Consider the following 20,950-nt stretch of genomic DNA (forward strand, 5'->3'; position numbering starts at 1 on the left):
ACATATTTTTTCATATTTTGATTATTGTCAAACAAACAATAACAGGCTTTTTTTCTTTTTCTTTTTTTTTCTTTTTTTAAGATAAGAGTTATAATCCAGAAATCCTTCAGATGAGTTTGAGTTTCTGGTGTAAAAGAGAGGAAGGGGAGAAAAAAAAAAATCAATAAAACCAAAATAAAAATTTATCGACCTGAAATCTGTGATCCAGCAAAGAGGGAAATGAAATCAACAATTGCACAATTTCTATCTGCTTTTTTGTCATTAAATCGTACTGGTTTTCTACAACCCTGCAGTCTTGCTCCATATTTATTGAGTTCCAAAGGAGTAGAAGAGGGGGGAAACACTTGCAAAAAGCTGCTTCTTTTCTTTTTCTTCTTCTTTTTTTTATCTATTCTGGCCTTTGCATTTTAATTACGGACTTTATCGCTTCGTCTCGGTTGCTTGGAAGTGTCCTTCAGCTGCTTTGCAGATGTGCGCACTGATACTGCTGTACGGAGAGATAGCCACACTCAATCACCTGCATCTGAAAGATACACCAATGGTCAGAATAATTGGAAAATTATTCGATAGTGACGGCGAGATGATTTTTTACAGTTTCTGGGAGTAAAAAGTTTTTTTTTATTAGTAGTTCATAATAATATCCAATCATTAAGATAGTCACAGGTGAGCAGTTGGAGTCATGAGATGGTGCAAAGTGCATTTATTTGTTTAACACCTTAACAATTAAATCTCCCTTTATTGGCAGTCTTCCATCCTAAAGTAAGCTGCACGTTTTATTCTGCTGATGCACATAAATGTGAGATGAGAACACAAAACAGGTGCAAACTTGTTTTACGATGACGCAATTTATTGTTGAAGCATCCCGAAAAAATGTTTTTGTTTTATTATTATTATTATTATTATTATTATTATTACTATTATTATTATTATTATTATTACATCTTGGTTATTAAGTTATGTTTCAGTAATTCTGCGCCTTATCTTGCTTCAGCATTTTTGGACCGTTCCAAACTAAATGAATAATTATAATAATAAAAATGCAACTGACTGTGATTTACATTTGGGATAAATTTAGATGTCGTCCTTTATGGTTTTTACTTACGTTTTGTCAACCTAATACTGTGTTTTATAACGTGGCTGTTAATGATGACTGACTTTATTGCAGCTCGCTGCTGTCACCTAGTGGTCAAATGTAGCTAAGACTCTATCAATCCTCAAGAACGAGATAGTCTCTCAGAGTTCAATTCAAGGTTAATGGCTGCTTGGATTTTATTTATTTATTAGTCAAAAAGGAGAAAGAAAAGATAACACAGATTAATGTTGGATAAATATTCCAGATAAAGACCCATGTCTTTCTCACCACAACTCAATGAGGAAGACAGTGAGGTTTTCAAAAACTCCTGAAGATCTCTTACAGGGGAAGTGCAGCAAAGACAGGAATTTCAGGGTCGTCAAGCTTCCATGACAGTTTTAATGTTTACATAAATGCAGCAGCATAGTACACATGTTTCTCCTTAAGGTAAGATATAATCAAAGGGTTCATTTATTTTTATAAGTCAATTAAAGGCTATTTCTTTTTCTTTATTATGACTCATTGCTGATTTAAATCCAAAACTGCGTTACTCAGAAAACTATATTATGTAAGGCAATTAGAAATACTAATTAACACAGAAATGCAGGCAGAATATAAATTAAGCAGACATGTACTTTATACTTGGTCGCAGCTTCTTTGGAAGAAAAAACTGGACCCCTTGATCAGCCAGTGGTTCTGTTGAGGTGTTCAGGAAGCCCTGGTTCCTTATCAGCTTATCTGCACTGCTTGGTCTGGTGTTTCTCATCTGACTCTTCATAATATCCCATAGATTCTCTATGGGGTTTAGATCAGACAAGTGTGATGGCCAATCAAGCACAATGACACCAAGGTCACTGAGGTAGGCGGTGGTACTTTTTCAGTGTGGACAGGTGTCAAGTCCTGCTGGGAAATGAAATCAGCATCTCCATAAAGCTTGTCAGCAGAGGGAAGCATGAGTGCTCAGAAATTCCCTGCTAGATGGCTTCAGTGACTTTGGACTTGATAAAACACAGTTGCTCAACAGCAGCCGATAGCATGGCTCCTAAAATCATCAGTGACTATGGAAGCTTTACGCTGAACTTCAAGCTTCTTGGTTTTTATGCCTTTCCTCTCTTCCTCCAGACTCTGAGACTTTCATTGTCAAATGAGATGATACATTTATTTTCTGAAACGAGGACTTTGGGTCACTGAGAAACAGTCCAGTACTTTCTGGTTCTTCCTGTTTCAGTCAGATTTGTCTGCTTTTGCAGATCCTATGGGATTCCTTCACATTTTTTCTGGAATCACCTCAGGGATGGTACAAACCAGACCTATAGTCAAATTGTTTGGCATTCGTTGTTTGGCCCAAGGAATCCGCAATGAGACTGCGGTAGTTGGGGTGATGGAGATGTTGTCCAAACCTTTGTATCAATTGCAATGGACTAGTCTTTGCAAACATTAACCGGAGATTGGAGCCCGTGACCAACAAACATACAGAGAGATTTTGGAGAAACTGGCTGGCCAAGGGTGCACACCCAGTAAAATCATCTTTGTGTCAATTACAACATGTGCGTGTTCAAGCCCACATAGTGAGGAATACAGTCCCAGTGGAGACACATCCAACTAGGCCAGAACCGAATCAGACAGTCAAATGTTCTGAGAAACTGAATTTTAGGTTTTCATGCTTGAACTGGTACACTGTCATACATCTACATAAGTTTGTTTTAAACTTATATTTGTGTGAAGTTGAACTTGTTTCAGTAAACTGCTTGTTTACTATAGTACTTAAAGTGAACTCTGAAATACATTGTTAGTTACCTACATATTTGCATCTTTTGGTTTCATTAAACTAAGGTTTTTTTTTAATGTAATAAAATAGTGCCAACTATGTCAGATATCATAAATTAATTGTATTGCTTCGTGTTCTCAGATTATGTTCCGATTTAGTGAAGTTTGCAGTTCAAATAAAACTCAGGTCATTTTTATTTTACTCAGTTTAAACTAATGAGACGGTTGAAATCTAAATCGCTGCCCTTCTCCAAAAACCCAGATTTTGGTAGTTTTCTCAGCTAGAAAATGAATGCTAAGTCTTTCATTAAAAAAAAAAAAAATCTGATCAATCGCATGGCAAAAGAAAGTCCATTTCAGAAAGAAAAAGGAAAGGTGTGAATACTTGTTAGTCGTTTCTTTGTGTGTATATTCCGAGGCAGGTCTGAATCCAGCTCTCTGGAGGACCCCGCTGCCTGAATCCTGCCTTATCATCCGACGGCCATCTGCCCTCCTCCCGGCCCTCACGCTCCTACAGGCATCTCCTGCATTATTCATACTGCATAGACACACACACAGCTGCCACCTCTCACACCGTGTATCCCATCTGAACGGAGATGCTTCAGTATTGTTGTCGGTCCTCGTTTGTTTTCTCCTGCCTCTGTAAAGCAGACTTTGCTGGGATTCGTTTTTATGTTTTTTTTGCACAATAGCTGCATGATGGGCCAGAGCCATCAAACATCGCTCATTTGTTTGCTGCCGTTTTTTTTTCTCTTGCTCCTTGCCGTGCCTCCTCAACTTGCCTTTTTTTCCACATTCTGTGCTCCTTTTTGTCTGTTTCTCTGGAGCTCCTGGACAAAGATAAGGGCAAAGAGTTAATCCGTCAGCAACGTCGGACGGGCTTTGCACCGTCACAGGGCAAACACAGTGGGGCAAGATTAACGGACAGAAGCATAAGGTGCCATGAAAAAGTGTTTGCCCTCTTACAGGTTTATTCAGATCACACAAAAAAGTTTATATTAGAAAATAACAACCTGAGTAAATGTGAAGTTTAACTTATAGAGGCTATATGTATCCACGACAATCTGGCAGTAAGTGAAAAATAATCAACCCCTACACCTGATAACTGCTGGTGTCAGATGTCATAAAGCATCTGAAAAAACTGGAAATATGTTTGTTTTTTTACATCGCAGTAGAGTAATATTGGCCCACTGCAAGATCACTTGAGTATCAGTTCAACGTCGCACCACAGCATTTTAATAAGATCGAATTTTAGCTTTCAACTTTAACTAGGCCACTCCAAAATCTTGAATTTTTTTTTTGTTTGTTTGTTTGTTTTAGCCATTCGGAGGGGGGAGTTGATGGTTTGCTTTGGATCATTATCCTGCTGCATAACGAAAACGCATAGGAGATAATTCACAAATATGATGTGAAACACTTTCAAAACCAAGAAGAAAAAAAACCCAGAAATTCCTCTCTAGGGTGCAAATAGTGTTTTCAGGGCTGAACCAGAGAGAAACACATCAAAACCTTGGCTGCAGTGGTGCACATATTCCTTTTTTTTTTTCTTTTACAGCAGGTGACGCTTCTCTGAAATATTAATCAATACCAAGTCAGTAAATAACATGGACACACCAAAGGGGGAAAAATAAAAATAAAAAAAATCAGCTATTTTTAATGAAATATTGAAATGAATCAATTTTCATACAGCCGTTTATCTCTAGTTGTGGTACATTCAGAAAATCTTACACAGCATTTTCTCGTAGGCCATGTTGGCGTTTTAATTAGATTTTTTTTTTTTTTAACTCTCTCTTATTTACAGCCAGATGATATTTCACAAGTCTGTTGCACAAACACGGAAAGACAATGTGAGGCAGCACCTACAGTCTACAAACTGGGGGAAAGCGACCAAACATGAGAGTTAAGCCGATGTTTCTGCAGTTTGGTCGGAAATCTCCCGTCGTCCCGAAAGGAAGGAGGGGAAAGTTTGAACTTCATGCAGGACTTACAGAGAATCACCCGAAAACTGGGTTGAACATGCAGTCATGGCAAAAAGTGGGAAGCACGAAAAGTTTTGCCCAGTTTTTTTTTTTTTTTTTTTTTTTTTATGTCTTGCAGGTCAAAGGAGAACATACATTATTGCACAGATGCGCAGCTCAACGCATTATTCTGAGAGCAACATGTAAACGTAAGAAACACTGTCAAAACATGAACACATAAAAACAACAAAACAATTACATTAAAGAAACCAGCATTGGTAAAATAATCTATAATATAGTCAACATATATAAAAAGAACTAATATAAAAAATATTCAAAGCATATATTGGCACTGTTGTAAACAATAGAGTAAACCTGAACTTTGTAGCGCCAAAAGGCAAAATCATGCAGGAGAGAAATATTAAGATAAAACATAAAAAAAGTTTGCATTTTTCAGTACTTAATTACATCACTAAGATTCTACTTCAAGGTCTCTCCCATACAGTAACTCATGAAGGTATTCCTGTCTTCTTTGATTTTAGTCCAGCCACCCTGTATTTTCTTGCAAAACGCAGCAACAGCCTCTTCACGCTTAGCCATGTGCATGGACCTCAGACCTCAGTGCATGCTGTTGGGATTTAAGTGACGGAACAACAGAAAGTAGTGCATATTTTCCAAAACTTGAACAACTCAACATCCGCAACGTGTGGTGTGGATACCCCATGGATAAAACCCAGTGCATCTAACAGCAGAAGTCTTTATGTGTCATTTAACCAAATCTAGCTGTTTTACAAAGGCCTCAGAGGTTTTTCGTCAGAGAGCATTAGTGAAAAAAAACGGCACGATGAAGACCAAGGAACGCAGCCGGCAAGTCATGGAGGAAGTCGCGGAGACGTCTAAAGCGGGGTTAGGTCAGAAAACGGTATTCCCGAGCTTTCAGCGTCTCACAGAATGAAAACGTCACCACGCAACTTCAAATCCACCAGGACTAGTAGGCAAGAGCAGATAACTTTGGAGGAGGTTCAGATTTTCAAAGCTCAGGTGGGAGAATCTGTAGATACAATTAGCCATGCAGTAGGAGCTTGAGCTACTTTGCAAAGACGAATGGTCAGAAATCTCCAATCTTTAGATGGAGAAATCTTTTGATGGAGAAAGACTGGCAGCTTTGATTGCAGCAAAAGCCGTTTCTGCAAAGTTTTTGTTTTTTCTTTTTTTCTTTTGATTCAGGGACGATGAACAAAGCTCACATCCGCTGAACCCGAAGCAACGAATCACCATTCGAACGCACACGGCAACAAAGACAAAGTGAACCCATGTGTAATAATGATAGAACTGTAAATACTTTTCCATCTCACGCAGCTTTTCAGACGCCCCTGCTGGTGCAGTTTGAGCATTTGTTGAGTGACAAACACACATAAACCCCACACCCTCAAGCTGCAGATCCAAAACACCACCACAAACCAGCCGGGGCTTCATCTCTCTGTAGCTAAAAAAAAAAACAAAAAAACATAAGAAATCAACACAACGTCAGATCTAAAGGCATAGTTTTGTGGGCACGTACCAGCCATGCGCTTTAATTCGACACTTGAGAATTTAGTCTCTCTTTTTTTTTTAAGAGATTGTTTAACACGCTCTTAATGCTTGAATGCATCTTAGATGTTTCTTTTAGCCAAAGCTGTGGCCAAAGTAAAAACACAATGTGTAAAAGTATATAACCATTCATCATTTTGCTGAGGATTTGTCAGCAATAAAGAGCCAGACTTGTTTTTTGTCATCTTTCAACGTGGTCTCTGTCATTATTTCTTCAAATGATAAAGAAATAATGAAAGACTTAGAATTTCTTTTAGATTTATGCAGCTGTTTTCTGATTTTCAAAGATTCGGGTGAGGAAATTGGAGCAAACGGTTTGTTTTTTGTTGTTGTTGTTGTCTTTAAGATTTTCTTTGGCACTGGAGGCCTTTATTGACAGTCAATAGATAACAAGTGGGCAAAGTGAGAATGGCAAAGAAATGCAGCAAAAGTCCTAAAATAAGTAAAAAAAATAAGTTTAATAAATTTTAAGCCTGTGTGTAAATCCTGAACATGGTTTGCTTTACGCCTTAATGAAGCATAACACAAAAGTAAGTGGCTTAACAAACCTTGAAAGGAAACTAATTTGTCAGGCATTGATCGAAACCACTTTGAAAAATAAAAAGTCAGTCTGGCTCTTTGGAAACAAGATGTACAGAAACGACAGACGACATCTGCACAGATTTTAAATTCCTGTTTGGGATACATTCTACACTTCTAGATGTGACTGCAGGTGTTACTTCGATCCATGTAGCGAAAGCAGGTGGGACGCAGGACAGACGTTTTCAGGGGTCTTCTTGCTGACCGAGGACCACCGTAAACCGGAGAAACACCAACAATATTTACATTGTATAACAACGGAAATAAGTTTCGGTTTTCAGATTATCTACACACTTTATATGCATAATATAATTCCGTATTCTATCCATTGATTTACTTTGATTCCTAGAAATATTTACACTGAACGGCTTGGATTCAGTCTGGCGTGTAGCTGCAGGCGTTGACGCGACTTCACCGAGAGGCGTTCGGGGTCCAGTCGGTGGAAAACACGCACACGGCTGAATGGCGGCGCACGTTGCTACGAGGAAACGCCGTGGGCGCGCGCATGTAGCTGCCATGATCACCGAGATGCCGAGTGTGTAAAAGGGGTCTCTGCCTGCCGACGACGTGGAGAACCTGGAGGAGTTTCTCAGCAGCAGCCGCGTCATTTACTCCTTTTAACTTTGCAACCTGTTGCTTTTTTTTTTTTTTTTGTTGGCTGCTTTCTTCCTCCACTGGAGATTTGCAGGGAAACCTCTTTCTGCTCCGTAGATCGGTACCAACACAAGGAATCTTCAGCTATTAAATGTTCAAAGAGGTAGGTGAGCTCTAGCTCCCCCCCTCTGTGGGTGTGAGTGCCTCCGAGTGTGTGCCGTGTCTCGTCAACACTTGGGCTGATCTATTTCAGAGCACTCGGTGTCCATGTCGGAGTCGTAGAGGGAGTGGCCCGTGGGGTCGCTGACGGGCGACGGGGGCTCCTGAGGGGTGCGGGTGTGCGAAAGGTGGGAGAGATGGGAGAGCAGAGAGGTGTGCGAGTAAATCGTCTCCTGGGAAGTGTCTGTGCGAGAGTAGAGGCCCAGGTCCGGGAGCTTGGAGGGCGTGTCGCTGAGCTCGGCAGCGAGGTCGTAGCGGAAGTCCTCCAGGTCCACGAACCACTCGGGCCAGAAGCGCCGGCGGATGCGCTCGCAGTACATGGCCAGGTTGATGAGCTCGCCTGCGAGGCACAAAGAGCTCAGTGAGACGAGAAAAAATCAATCATTGATCTGTAGCTTTTCCTCCGGAACAGCTCGTAGGAAAGCCGCATTTTGTTTGACCGGTCTTACACGCGTTTTCAGGCTTCAAAGAGCGTAATGCAGAGACATTACGTCAAAACATTTTTTATCTTTTAAGGCAGGGCATATTGAAACAAATCTATCACACAGCCACCTGCAATGTTTCGCTCTGCTCAAGTTTGATTTGATCAGGCTGCAACAGATTCTACTATCAGGTTTTAAGAGGTTTTAGAAAGGCCTGGATTGCTCTCTTCTGAAGAAAAACACTTCAGTTTCGCAGCCTTGGTGCTCAGTCTATATGAGTGGAGAATTTAAAAGGCTGCCGTGACGTGTAGAAGACAATCAGCAGTTTGCCATAAGTACCTGCTGCACCTCCGGCTTTGCTGTCACCGATTTCTGTCTTGTCTTTTCATTTCGGAGGAAATTACTCCAGCAACCAGATTATTTCACCACTTCTATTTACATTTTTGCCCTGCATTACATCGGATTTTGTTGTTGGCACAGATGCAGCAGCTGGTAACTCCGATACGATGTTTGTTGAGGACACGCTGTTTGCCCTCTCGATGGCGCCGTTAGAGGATAAGAAGCAGAACAAACACACTGATAACATCTTTCTTCGATGGGCCATCAAACCCACTGAACAATAACGCAAATACACAAGCAATGTCTTACTGAAGCACTTTATGCCACTTTACTACCACTTATTGTGCTCTTTAAGGAACATTTAGTTATTATCACTGCTGCTTTTTAATGTTGTGACTGCACTTCTAATTTTGCTGTGCATTTGTGCCGTGTTAAGTCACATTTTTTCATTAGTTTACTCAAGAGAAGATTTTTTATTTTTAGTAAGAAACATATACATTTCTTTTTCTTGCAGCCTCACCTTTGATGAGCCGCTCCGGTCGGGATCCTGGTAGAGTCCACATGGCCGGAGCCAGGTGGCCAAACACCGTAGCATCTACTACTGAAAGCTTGGAGCCCATGATGTACTTCTTATCACCTGAGTGGGGCAAACAGAAGGAAATATGTCGCCACCGAAATAACAATAAAATGCAGAGAGGCTTTAGCTCATTGCCATTTGGGTTCATATATGGAGCAGCGGCTGTGGTGATGCTCAGCAGATGTTACATCTGACAGGGACTCTGGATCCCATCCAAACAAACACACTGATTAAACAACAGACCACAAACATAAAAAAAAGAAAGAAAATACCACCAGAGGTCAGTGTTGAGCTATTTGAGTTACCTTCTCAATTACTGTGCTGCACAACAAACTCGAATGCTTTTAAAATAAGTCAGATCTGAAAAGTAACAATAGAAATAGATAATCAAAATGTTACCTAGCAAGGTGGCCAAGGTTCGCATGTCCTTCTCCATGAGGCTGTAGACCTCCTCCTTAGAGAACCGTCCAATCCCGTGGCCGTACATTTCCCTCCTAACGATCCCACCCGTCAGGTGACTCAGGATCCACTTGAGCAGGTCGCTCAGAGGTCCGCTCACCGACAGCATCTTCTGAGTCTCCTCCAGGTTGTCCACCCACTGGCAGTAAGCCATAGTCCTGGGACATAAACAGGCGCCTTTGTTCAGCAGCAAGAAAACATTTAAGGTCATTCTGTCTTTGGGGTAAAGACTAACGGAGGACAACTTCTAGTCCTTTGGACATTTTACCGCTTTATGGCCAGAAACGTCGTTGCTTTTCATTAAGACTATCATGTGCCAAGCAACGTCTACTGGAATGACTACTATTGAGATCCATTCTCACCAGTAAAAGTGTTCTTCCACCATTTTGGTGATGGCGCGAGACAAGGCCCTCTCCTGCGGCGTCAGGCTCTTGTTCAGGCTCACGCCCAGCCTCTCCTCCAGAAACTCGATGATGAACTCGGTGCCGTAGACCTGCTCCTGGTTGTACTCGATCCACGGCATCTTTCCCTGCGGCGACAGCCTCCCGTCAAAGTAGTTCTGGAGGAGATCCGACGCGATTCAGGGAGATTAGAAAGTTGACGGAGCAGACAAGGGCGGAGGGCAGGCGGTAACAGTCAAAGCAGAGAAATAGTTAGTCCTATAGTTTAAGGAGGAGAGGTGGAATTTTTTTTTTAACATTGTTCCTGTTTTATGATAATTATTTTTACTGATCATACCTGGTAGGGCAGGTCGGCCATACGGAGGTAGGTCTCCAGTTTAAGGCAGAAGGGGGAGAGGGAAGGGGCCCCAGATTTGGGCCGGGAGAACTGGTGGAGGATGATGGCGTCTTTAGAGTCCAGCTCCTCTTCTTTTCTATGTGGAGCAAACAGGGACAGAGCTGAATGTCACAGTGTGAGCTGAGGGGATAAACTGCATCCTCTCAATATGTTAACGGCAAACTCTGAAGTTTAATCTCAGGATTTGTAAGGCTGGACTTTAAACGAGTAAAGCTAAACTTACGGACAGGATAACTAACTCGTAGGAAATGTCCAGTTAGTTTGCAAAGGTGTTTAACCACCATGACAAAAAAGTGTGCATAGGCACCAAAGCATATAAAGTTCGAAAAGTCAGGTTTTCTGTTACGTGTCAGTAGAAATCAGGGCCATCTGTTTACAAATTAAATAAAACCAAATATTTCCGAAATAAGTCCGGCATTGTTGGAAATAATTAAACAAGTCCCTAAAGAAAAAAAAAGTTAAAAACACAGTGAAAATGACAAACATGCCTACTTTATTTACAACATAAAAAAGAATAATTTATTCTTATTTCACAACACTTATATTTTAGAACTAGGAATGGCTCAATTACTGTATTGTTTGTTGTCAGGTATTAAAAAAAACATTTTAATAAGTATCATGATTTATTCTGATTAAAATAAATTGTTGATAGTTGCACACCAAAGTCAAATCAATTGACTTTTATAGATGCTCTAATAAAAAGGACTGTGGCATTGATTTTTTTTTTTTCAGTGTCATTTTTATGAGCGCAGTAATAAATATCAATGTATTTGAAACTAAATGCAATTGCAGCGAGTCATTCAGCGGTAAAATGTCACTGCTTCTATTGAAGTAGCTTATTTGATAATGGAGTCATATTTGTAATAAATGCTGTGACACACAGTCAAACACAAACAGTTCATTTCCATATTCAGCAATGTTTAAATATTTCAGTTTGCACATTGAACTACATGGTACTGCTGGCACAGTTATTAAGGAGCCTTAAAGTTTCAGCTCTGCTGCATTTAATCTGGAAGTTGAAGGAAAGATTGTTATAATTGCTACAATTGATTTGATTTCTGACACAGATTGTTGGTTTGATTAGGTCCCTACTTTGACTGGGCCTTTTTAACACATGAATACGCCTTGATCTGAACCATTTAGCTGCTGTATGTTTAGTCTCACTCTGTCCTGCAGGCAGGGGGGGGGGGAAGTTTGCTCCAGTCTCAAGTTTCTTTGCGGTCTCTAACAGCTTTTCTTCTAGGATCGCTCTCTAATTGTCTCCATCCATCTTCCTTCAAACCCTGACCAGGATTCCCTGTTAAGCGTCCCCACGGCATAACGATGCCGTCACCGTGTTACATCACAGGGATGGGCTTTCCTTAGCTACGCTTTCCTTCTACTTCCTGGTTTACAAATAAAATAAAGAAAAACACTGACGTTTGTAATTATATAAAAATAAATATGCTTCTGAGATAAACTGTTGATTGTATATGGACAAGACATAATTTTCACTTTTTAAAAAAAAACTTATTTTAATTTGCATTTCCTGACAGGCTTATATATTAAGATCAAATAATAATCCATTAAAAATGTTGAAATATGCAACAAACACAAGAGTAATTATGATACAATCCAATCCTGCCCACAGCTGTAGCCATCTCGTTGAAGATAATTAGATAATGAGCGCTATTACTACATCCATTTGGCGTTAATAAACAGTTACTAAGCTGAATTGAATTGAATAAACTGTGCTAAGATTTAATTTTAGAAGGAGCCGGTAAGGCTAGAAAAAAATCAGTCAATCTCTAATGAAGACAAAAGATTAAGACTAAATAATTTATCTTTAGTTTCTGCATCAACTGAACACTGTCTAGATAAAACATCTTGGACCTCTAAAATGGACAGTAAATTGGCACATTATGCCTCAGTTAGATGTCTTTAAATTCAGAGACAGGACATCCAACGTCTTTATCAGTTCACTCAAGCACTGAATATTCGAACCAGTACTCTAAAAAACAGTCCATCACAGAAAATAGAGCCAGAAAGTCCATCAATAAGTCAGCATGACCCTCTGGGGAAAAAACGTTGCACGTAAGTTAGGCATGTGAAGTCACTGTTGCACAAAGAAAAAAAAAAAAAAAAAAAAAAAAGCGTGAGTCACGTGGGAGGACGGAGCTCATCTTGGTGCAGCTGAATAAACAAACAGCTGAGTGGCTGTCAGCCTATGTCCACTGAGTCAGAATAACAAAACATTTCCCCTGTCAGAGATAATCTGTGGATCATCCTGTTGATATGAAGCCACTTATTGGACAGAAACACGCCTACAAATGGTCATGCTGCAGGGAGCTGTCCACTAAATCCAGGTGCTGAAGTGTTTTAAGACACCAAGTAGCATGTGAGGAGCTGTCAGTTTCGGTGTGGTGCTGAAAGGTCCTCCCACCCAAACAAACCAGATTTATTCTTTCTTTTTTTTTTTTTTTTTTTTTTAACAAAATCAAAGCCAGAAGCTTTTGTAATTGGATACAAACATCTGTGAGATGGTAATATGACACAGAGCACACAGAGAGGCGGAGAGCTGCAGTATTTACTGTCAGAGCTGAGCTAACAGCTTGATCTTATGCTCCTAACCAACCCCCAACCAGTTATGAATACGTAATCAATCTTTTAATCTCAATAGTCAAATTCTTGATTCTCCCCTGACTTTAAGATAAATAGTAAATATTTTGTGCGGTAAGCCAATGGAGAAGAGTTTACATGTAAAATGGAGTGAAAAACAGCACCCAGTTTTTATTTTACAACCTAAAATCTGAAAAAAAAAGAAAAAAAAATGTGGCTGGCATATAAGCTTTCATCCCCCATAGGTCAATACTTTGTTGCAAAACCTTCAAATATAGATGGACTAAACAATAACTTGTTTTTGTGTGAACCGTTCCACCACAGCCCTCGCTGCATTCCTGCAAATTTTCCTTTACGTGCAATTCTTGTAGTTGTTGTAGATTTAAACAGGATGCTCTTTTTGCCAGTTTTCTACAACTGTGATTTCGAATGTTGTGTAAAAGTGGCAGGAAGCTGAAATTTATTCCACTTTATCATATCACAAGTGAGGCATTTTGTCATTGAAATGCGGACAAATCACACTGCTGCTCCGCTTTATGTGAATTGATGCCATAGTGGAGCCGGTCAATCATATGCATTGGTGGAAACCTAATGTGTTTGTGAGGATTCGGCTGGAGGAGGTGGGGGTTCCGTTACATCATAACCCACCCCTCACGATTCCTTATTTTCTGCCCGTCTGCGTCCTCACCCCGCCCAATCAGACCAGATTAAGTAACATCAAACCCTAAAGGGAGGATGCAGCAGATATCAGATATCTAAGATGATCACAATTCACACAGTGCCTGCTTTTATCCAGCAGAGGCCTGCGGAGGCTTTGAGGAGGAGCGGCTTCTCCTCTGACTGTCTCCGTGTTGTTTTTTCTACCTGATGGTCAGCAGTTCGTGCAGCAGATAGGCAGCGGCGGCCAGCAGAGCGCCTCCGGTCACATACAGGGTCTTCCTCCACCACGAGTCCGAGCCCAGCGCCGACATCATCCCGCCGTGGTCCTGCAGAGGGTGGGCGACGATGTACCCGTAAAGCGAGAGCTGCTCATCGAAGCTCCGGTTCCGGCCGAGATCAGCCACACACGACCCCGTCCAGGCGAAGCCGACGACGCGCCAGTACATGCTCGGTGTCCCCCGCAGCTTTCCGCCTCGCTTTGGCAGGTCGGGTCTGCATCGGCGGGGGGCTTCATGGGTCCCGACCGAGGCGGGGGCAGAACAGCCGGAAGAGCCGGGGGGACACAAGCATCCCGTCCGGGGTTTATCCTCCAGCTACCGGGGAGGACATACTCTGGAGCCCGTCCTGAGCTCTCTGATTTGACCCCCCTCTTCTTCTCTACGTTCTGTCAAGGTGGACCAGCTGACCGGCGATTTCCGGTTGTATGTTTTCAAAATAAAAGTTTTTATCATCATCATCATCAAAATACGGAGTTCCATATAACCTTTCAACTTTCCTGACGCATGTTTTCCAGATTTTCCAGTCCTAGTCTCAGTCTTTAGAGGATGCAAAAGCCTGAGACTTGTCTTCCAGCAGAAGAACGACTCTAAACATACAAGCTGAACAGCAATAGAAAAGTAACGTTTTATAAAATGTTATATTATTATAATTTAATTCACAGTAATTATTATGGGGGAGGACCAAATTTTCCTTAGTAACACTGTGGCAAATAAAATAAAATAAGACATAATGCAGCAGCTAAAACAGCAGTAAATAAAGTACTTTTACCAGTAAAAACGGAGACAAAAAGATCTACTCATGAAAATGTGGATTTACAACAAAAAAATACTGATTTTTAAAAAGCAAAAATGAAGAATGAGCAAAAAAACTGAAGAGTGACAATCTGAGATGTATCTGCATATTCTGTGAAAATTATTCATTTTAGTTTTAAGTTTTCCTCAGATTTGTTTCACTTCACTCAATTTATTTTTTCCAAGAACACACTTTTATAAGATCCAAACAACCTTTGGAGACTTTGTGTCAACTATTGCAAATTCCCAAGAACCAGTTAAAGCTCTAATTTTGAAGGAGACCTGATGTACTTTGTGCTACAACTTCCGCCATCTTATGCAGGCTTTGGGCTCCGAGTTATGTCACTAGAATCGACTGTACCAAAGGTCAAGACAATGAGAAGCACGTTTACACGAAAAATAGGCTTTTAACTTAAAACTTAACGCAATACTGTTAAAACATTGTTCGCATGTTTTAAGTTTTTAACTGTTTGACAATGAGTGTTACGTATCTCCCAGCTTCACCACAAGGGGTCTCACTACAGCCTCAAACAAGCAAAAAAAAAAACATTTGTACCATCAGCATTACATTTTCCAACTTTGCCAGAGAAAGCAAAACACAGATGAAAGCAAGTAATTTATTAATACTATAGACATATTTCACAGGTTACCTGAATGTGTGTGCTTTTAATAATGCCCACTCAAACACACCTTCCGTTGAATCACATCGACAGACATCTGCAGGAAAATGCACAGACATGTCACAGCAGTTTGGCGTTTTATAAGCTGGCAAAGGGCAGATAGAAAGTAAATGACTCATAGAGCTAGTTTAGGTTAGCATTTACTCCAAACTGTTGTCAAAAAATGATTTTGAAAGTTTCATAACAGAGGCCAAACACCAATGAAAATTCCAACAGATATATCCAATAAAACAGCTGAACTTTAGCACAAGCATGAAGCTAAACAAAGTCAGAACTTCCTTTAAAGAAAGCAAAACAATTCAAAATTATAAAGCTATTTACAAAAGAGAAGGGATCGAGAGGAAACAGTAAATTGCTTTCACAGAACTACTTTCCACTTTAAAGGTGAGCCTTCCACTTTCCGTACAGTTAGATCGGGCTGAAGACTTTTCAGAAATTAAGAGTCTCACGTCCCGAGAGTGGAACATCTCAATAAAAATGCATTCAGAGAGCAGAGGTCCCTGAGGAATGAAACTCCACCCAGCCTGCTTTCCACACAGACAAACCACAGCACTTGTGATCAGGTTTTTCTCCAATCCCACGGAGCTCCGCGTGGAATGACTCCTCGGGGTGGTTCAAGGGTGTCAGGATCATCACAATGATGAGTTTTTACTGAGCGATCACGTCTGTTCCCCCTGGTCAGCTTCCTGCTCCACCTTATTCATATCAGAGTGGTCAGCCTAATGGAGAAGGTTTGCCGCTCACTGGAGACTTCTCAATCACTCCCTGTTCAGTCCACGAATCCATAATAATCAGAGAAGGAGAGGCTGAGACACGCCTCCGTTTATGATGATCGGTCTCTGTATGATTGTGCAAAGTTTGTTTGAAAACGTTCAACCCCTCCCAAAGTTTAACATCATGGGTTCACGTGTAAACGCAAACAAGATGCTAAGACTGGCTGTAGGAGTTGCTTTGGTTCCCATTGGAGCTCTGATCACTCTCACTGCACAAAGGAAACAGTAAGAAACAGCCCATTTAATTATTGTTTATATGTTGTTGTTTTTTTCATATCTAAAATCATAGAAAAACAATGTATTTTATCCTACATTCAAAACAAATGCAGTCATACCTGTTTGGAGGTGGTTTGGGTTTGGGCATCTTGTTTAGCACAGCAGCTATCTCTTTCCTATCATCAAAATTTTTCCACTGGTCATAGAGCTTCAGGATGACACGGATGATCTCCAAGATCTTAAAACAAAAAATAAATAAATAAATAAAAAGTGGCACTATTTTACCAATCCTTCAATATCCTTAATTGAAGGATTGTTTAGCCTTTTATTTCTTGCTAAATCTCAACTAAATCTGTATTTCATTTGAGGCTCACATTACAACATTTATAACACAAATGTCCACTCCCACTAAACATCAGTCTTACTTTGTCCATGTCCACTGAGAGTTCAGCAAACCACTGCCTGGCATCTTTTTGCTGCACAACGCAGGCAACATGAAGACAGGCTGCAGAGGGACAAAAACTGATTAAGTCAGATCCGATAAAACTTATTTCGAGTCTGTAACCAGATTACGGAGGAGGACTAAGAAAAAGCGAGAGGGAACGACTGTTACCCAGGGCGATCATGAAGGGAGGGTAGAGCAGGCACAGATCTGTCCTGTAAGTATCATTCACTATTCGCCTGGGAAAGACGCGACAGAGAAGACACTGAGTGACGATGCCCAAAGCAACGTGACTTAATAGGTGCGGGACAAACGGCACAGAATCCTACCAGGCCAGAGGCAGCAGCATGTCCTCTTGTCCCATGTCCTGCACGTACTGCAACAACGGTCTGTAAGGGTGGTACACAATCAGGCAGCAGTCCTGAAACACAGCAACAATCAAATCATCATTTAAAGTGCGCTGCAAAAGCATGTTCCTGTTTGCATGAGGACACTAGGAAAGCTCAGGCTGGAACTGACAGGTTGAGGTGCTGCTGCCCCTAGTGGTGTGGAGGTTCAGTTTAAAGAAGTTATCTTTGAGGAAAAAAAAGATAACTTCTTAAACCTTTACATTTTTTGTCACATTACAACCACTAATTTAATAGTACTACGCACTTTTTTGCAACATGTAGTTGCATTTAGCCACCCAAAGTCAATGAATAGACCGCATGTCATGTAGGGAACAATAAGGAAAATGGGGAAGCAGCTGATTTACTCGCAAAAAGGAATTTTCTGAACTACAGTTTCTGAATGTGCAAAGCTGGTCGACAGGCGTTATTGTGACGGTGATGGAATGTGATGAAAAAAAAAAAGTCATTGTAAACTCATCAAGAACAGACAGTTGAATAATTTACTTACCATCAACTCCAAAAGGTAGAACTCGCACTCCAATATCTGGAAAGACACAAACCAGGTTTGAATGGTTTAAAGGCACCACGTCCAACATGTCCAGCGCTGTCACAATAACAAATCTTATTGGACAATAAATTGTCCCTGTAACAATTGTGATTCTGAAAAATTCGGACCAAATTAGCTACAAACCTTTCAGCTGTATCTGCAGCTTTGTATGGATTCTGAATATGTTGCATTAAAGTTCACTACTTTGATGTGCTTTTGCAGATTTTTAGTATTCCTATCTTCTTTAAGAATTTAATTACATTATTTCCAGGGAGAGTGACCTTGTAAACTGTTGGTCTTAACCTCCAAACAAGCCCTAGACACCATCAATCTCTTTTACTATGTCTGCAATGTAGACAAGAAAAAATATGTTTACGTGTCGCAGGTCTTTGTTAACTCATTCTGCGTTGTGTGAACCGCTCCCTCCTTTTGTTGCTTCACCGTGGCCCGCTGTAATTTATAGCTGAGGCAGCAGTTTGTCAAAACGGTGCTGATGACGTTCTGGTAGCTTAATGCTGGCTAAAGAGAGGCGAGTGGACCTACGCACGAGCAGTAAACCTAATGAGTTTTTACCACAAGAGTGCCAACACTAGCTGTGGAATCTCACATACGGACGGACAATACTGTAGCGACAGCGTGACACAGTGTAAGGGATTCCTGCTAAGCTGAAAAGGCGTTACCTAAATAACTGCACAGGAAGCAGTAGTATGAATAGTTTGGGTCATCGTCTGGCATTTGGTTAGTTAGGGGGTTGATTTTGGAGATTTTGGTTATGACTATGTTTCCAGGAGAAAACGTTGTCTTTTATGTCTACTTTCAAGCTTAAAGTGGAAATGTAATTAAGGGCTTAAAAACACTTATCAACTACCTTTGATAAAGTTTAAAGATCAAATTAAAAAAAAGTAAAAAGTTTACTTACATGATTCATTCTGTAGGGAAACTCCTTTGGAAAGGCGTAGGAAAATCTCGTTTTCACTGTGTAAGGAAAAGTGAATATTAACATAAAGAAGAACAACACTGTGAAACTGCACTCTCAATTTTCACTGAACGCGTTCACGTACACACGGACGTCGCAGCAGAAATCAGCCTGGTGTTGGACACAACTCCAAATTCCTGGAGGAAGGTAAATATGAACGTTAGGTTCAGGCAAACACAATTTATAACACAAATTGCAACGAGAAAGAAGAAGGCGGCAAATAGAACAATGCATAAAAAGACCAAAAAACAAAACGAAAAGTTTTATCCAACAACCTGAGGTGGTGAAATTAGGGCGCCAACACGTTTGCCTTGAAATGTTCTTACCTCAACTTTAGAGGCCAGGAAAACACAGGTAGGAGCCATGAGCACAGGGTCTATACTTTTAAGAGAATACCTGGAAAAACAACAGCAGCACGTAAAACATAACAGCAAAGAGACGGAGGGCACATGGAGCAAAGACTGAGCTTAGACTACAGCCGAAATGTAAAATACAATGTATGGAAGTCCTGCAAAATTAATTACAGTTTACATCCTGATATGGTGCACTTGAAATTGATTACATCTTGTTGTTTTATCTAAATAAATATGTTATTTTACTTAAGGCTACCATGATCATCGCCTAGCCTATAAAGTCTTACTGCAATGGATTCCCAAAACTCACACTAGATGCTAACTGTCCCAGAGCTTAATTAAAGCATCCAGATGACAAATGAGAAAAAGACTAACATTCTAACATTGACCTATATGTTGCAATTGCATGATTTTCTAAAACCCTACATTTGAAACTTAAGGGTATGCTGCACAGATCACGAGGGGAAAACATGCGACAGCAGTAAAACATCTTAATTCATGATGCGCAAAATAAAAATAACGAATTAGGGGAAAAAAGTCAAGTCTCATTGTCCCATCACAACGTTTTCAAATGAACCTAAGAGTCTTTCTTGAATGTCTTTTAAATCAGCTTTCTTTCCCAAGATCAGAAGTTAGCAGAAATAAAATCTTACCGGACCCTTCAGCAGTGAACTATAAGCAGCTTACCTGGCATAGAAGCGTTTGAAGTAGACTGTGGCAGTAGCAATGACCTGCTGTCTGAGCTTCAGGTGCTCACCCAGAGCCTGGATCACTGAAACACACAGGATACCAAATATGTTGCTAACAGAAACAAACAAGCCTCGTCTACAGCTAAACGTGATCATTTCAATTGCTAAAACATGTTAAAAATATCAACCAAAGCATTTGGTGCTACTATTGACACAATAGTAAGGTTACAATTTACCGTTGGCGAAAAAGATCTGCAGCTTCCAATACTCATCTTCTGTGAGAAACTTTAGGTCTTTCTGACGCTCTTTCATCAGATCCTGTTTATCCAGAACCCACTGCAGACTTTTGAGGAGAAAAAAAATAAAATATTTTAATAAACGCACACAAATCAAGATCACACTGCACAATAAAAGAAGTGCAAACTTCAATAACAAAAAATAGAGATTTCCGTGTCATTTGAAGCTTGAATTTATTCTCTTTGTGTTTTTATTTAAAGAAGATATTTTTCCGTGAGTATCATTAGTTTTGAGAAACTAGCCCCTAGATTAGCCGCGAAGACAGCTATAGGCCTCACAACAAAGCCACACATAAACAAAATAAAGAAGTAACATGTCAACAATTTCTGAAAACTTACTAATGAGAACTCTGCCAGAAGTTTCCCGCCATGTCCAAGACGTTTATGTAAAGGGAAATATATTTTTATCGATAATATTCTCCCACAAAAGAACGCATACAGCAATGAAAGTAGTTCTGCTAGCTACAACGGGAGTAACATCAAATACATTCCGGGTACCGCTTAATATTATTTGGTTCCGTCTCTTTTAGTGTAACTTTAAAATTCTTATACTAAAATAAAATTCTTAAACTCAAATAAATATAAAAAATAAAACTCACATTGACAAATAAATATGCGTACATTTGCAATAAAGTAAGTGTGTTTGTGTATGTGTGTTATATAATCATGATAAAAAATTAAAGAAAATATACTCCTTTTTTGATTATTGGGTTATTTAAAAGAAAGTAAGATATTATGTTGTGAAACTATTTAAAAGTGACCTCGTTGTGTAGAAACACACATGTGCTGTAGTCTCACTGTGAACACTTGAAGTCAAATTCAAACAGGCTTTACCTGTCTTTAACAAGTCATTGATTTTATATGAAAGCTAAAATCTGATCCTTTAA

At 40.1% G+C, this 20,950-nt stretch overlaps 2 protein-coding genes across 2 annotated transcripts; both read right to left on the reverse strand.

Annotated features, from left to right (window-relative positions):
• Positions 1-4,475: 4,475 nt before the first annotated feature.
• Positions 4,476-14,361, reverse strand: faxca (failed axon connections homolog, metaxin like GST domain containing a). The gene is made up of 6 exons (XM_015047369.1): positions 13,837-14,361; positions 10,315-10,450; positions 9,939-10,135; positions 9,517-9,734; positions 9,061-9,177; positions 4,476-8,119 (listed from the first exon to the last, which is right to left on the reverse strand). Exons 1-6 carry the CDS (start codon positions 14,076-14,078, stop codon positions 7,788-7,790), a joined length of 1,242 nt encoding a protein of 413 aa, XP_014902855.1. The 5' UTR covers positions 14,079-14,361; the 3' UTR covers positions 4,476-7,787.
• A 944-nt stretch (positions 14,362-15,305) lies between these two features.
• ccnc (cyclin C) lies at positions 15,306-20,563 on the reverse strand. Its single transcript, XM_015047370.1, has 12 exons — positions 20,403-20,563; positions 20,004-20,110; positions 19,766-19,850; positions 19,052-19,121; positions 18,811-18,862; positions 18,669-18,724; positions 17,711-17,746; positions 17,143-17,234; positions 16,985-17,052; positions 16,797-16,876; positions 16,491-16,609; positions 15,306-16,364 (listed from the first exon to the last, which is right to left on the reverse strand). The coding sequence occupies exons 1-12, from the start codon at positions 20,432-20,434 to the stop codon at positions 16,310-16,312; spliced, it is 852 nt and encodes a 283-aa protein (XP_014902856.1). The 5' UTR covers positions 20,435-20,563; the 3' UTR covers positions 15,306-16,309.
• Between the last annotated feature and the right edge of the window lie 387 nt (positions 20,564-20,950).

This window comes from Poecilia latipinna, unplaced genomic scaffold (assembly GCF_001443285.1).
Source record: "Poecilia latipinna isolate Pla-1442-1.1 unplaced genomic scaffold, P_latipinna-1.0 Scaffold822, whole genome shotgun sequence".
Classification (NCBI taxonomy): Eukaryota; Metazoa; Chordata; class Actinopteri; order Cyprinodontiformes; family Poeciliidae; genus Poecilia; species Poecilia latipinna.

Coding starts and splice junctions, on each gene's coding strand:
- faxca (XM_015047369.1), bottom strand. CDS start 14,078: ATGTACTGGCGCGTCGTCGGCTTCGCCTGGACGGGGTCGTGTGTGGCT. Junction 10,451..13,836: donor CACGAACTGCTGACCATCAG/GTAGAAAAAACA, acceptor TGCTCCACATAG/AAAAGAAGAGGAGCTGGACT. Junction 9,178..9,516: donor AACCTTGGCCACCTTGCTAG/GTAACATTTTGA, acceptor TGCCCCACTCAG/GTGATAAGAAGTACATCATG.
- ccnc (XM_015047370.1), bottom strand. CDS start 20,434: ATGGCGGGAAACTTCTGGCAGAGTTCTCATTA. Junction 17,053..17,142: donor ATGCTGCTGCCTCTGGCCTG/GTAGGATTCTGT, acceptor CGTCTTTCCCAG/GCGAATAGTGAATGATACTT. Junction 16,610..16,796: donor TCTCAGTGGACATGGACAAA/GTAAGACTGATG, acceptor TTTTGTTTTAAG/ATCTTGGAGATCATCCGTGT.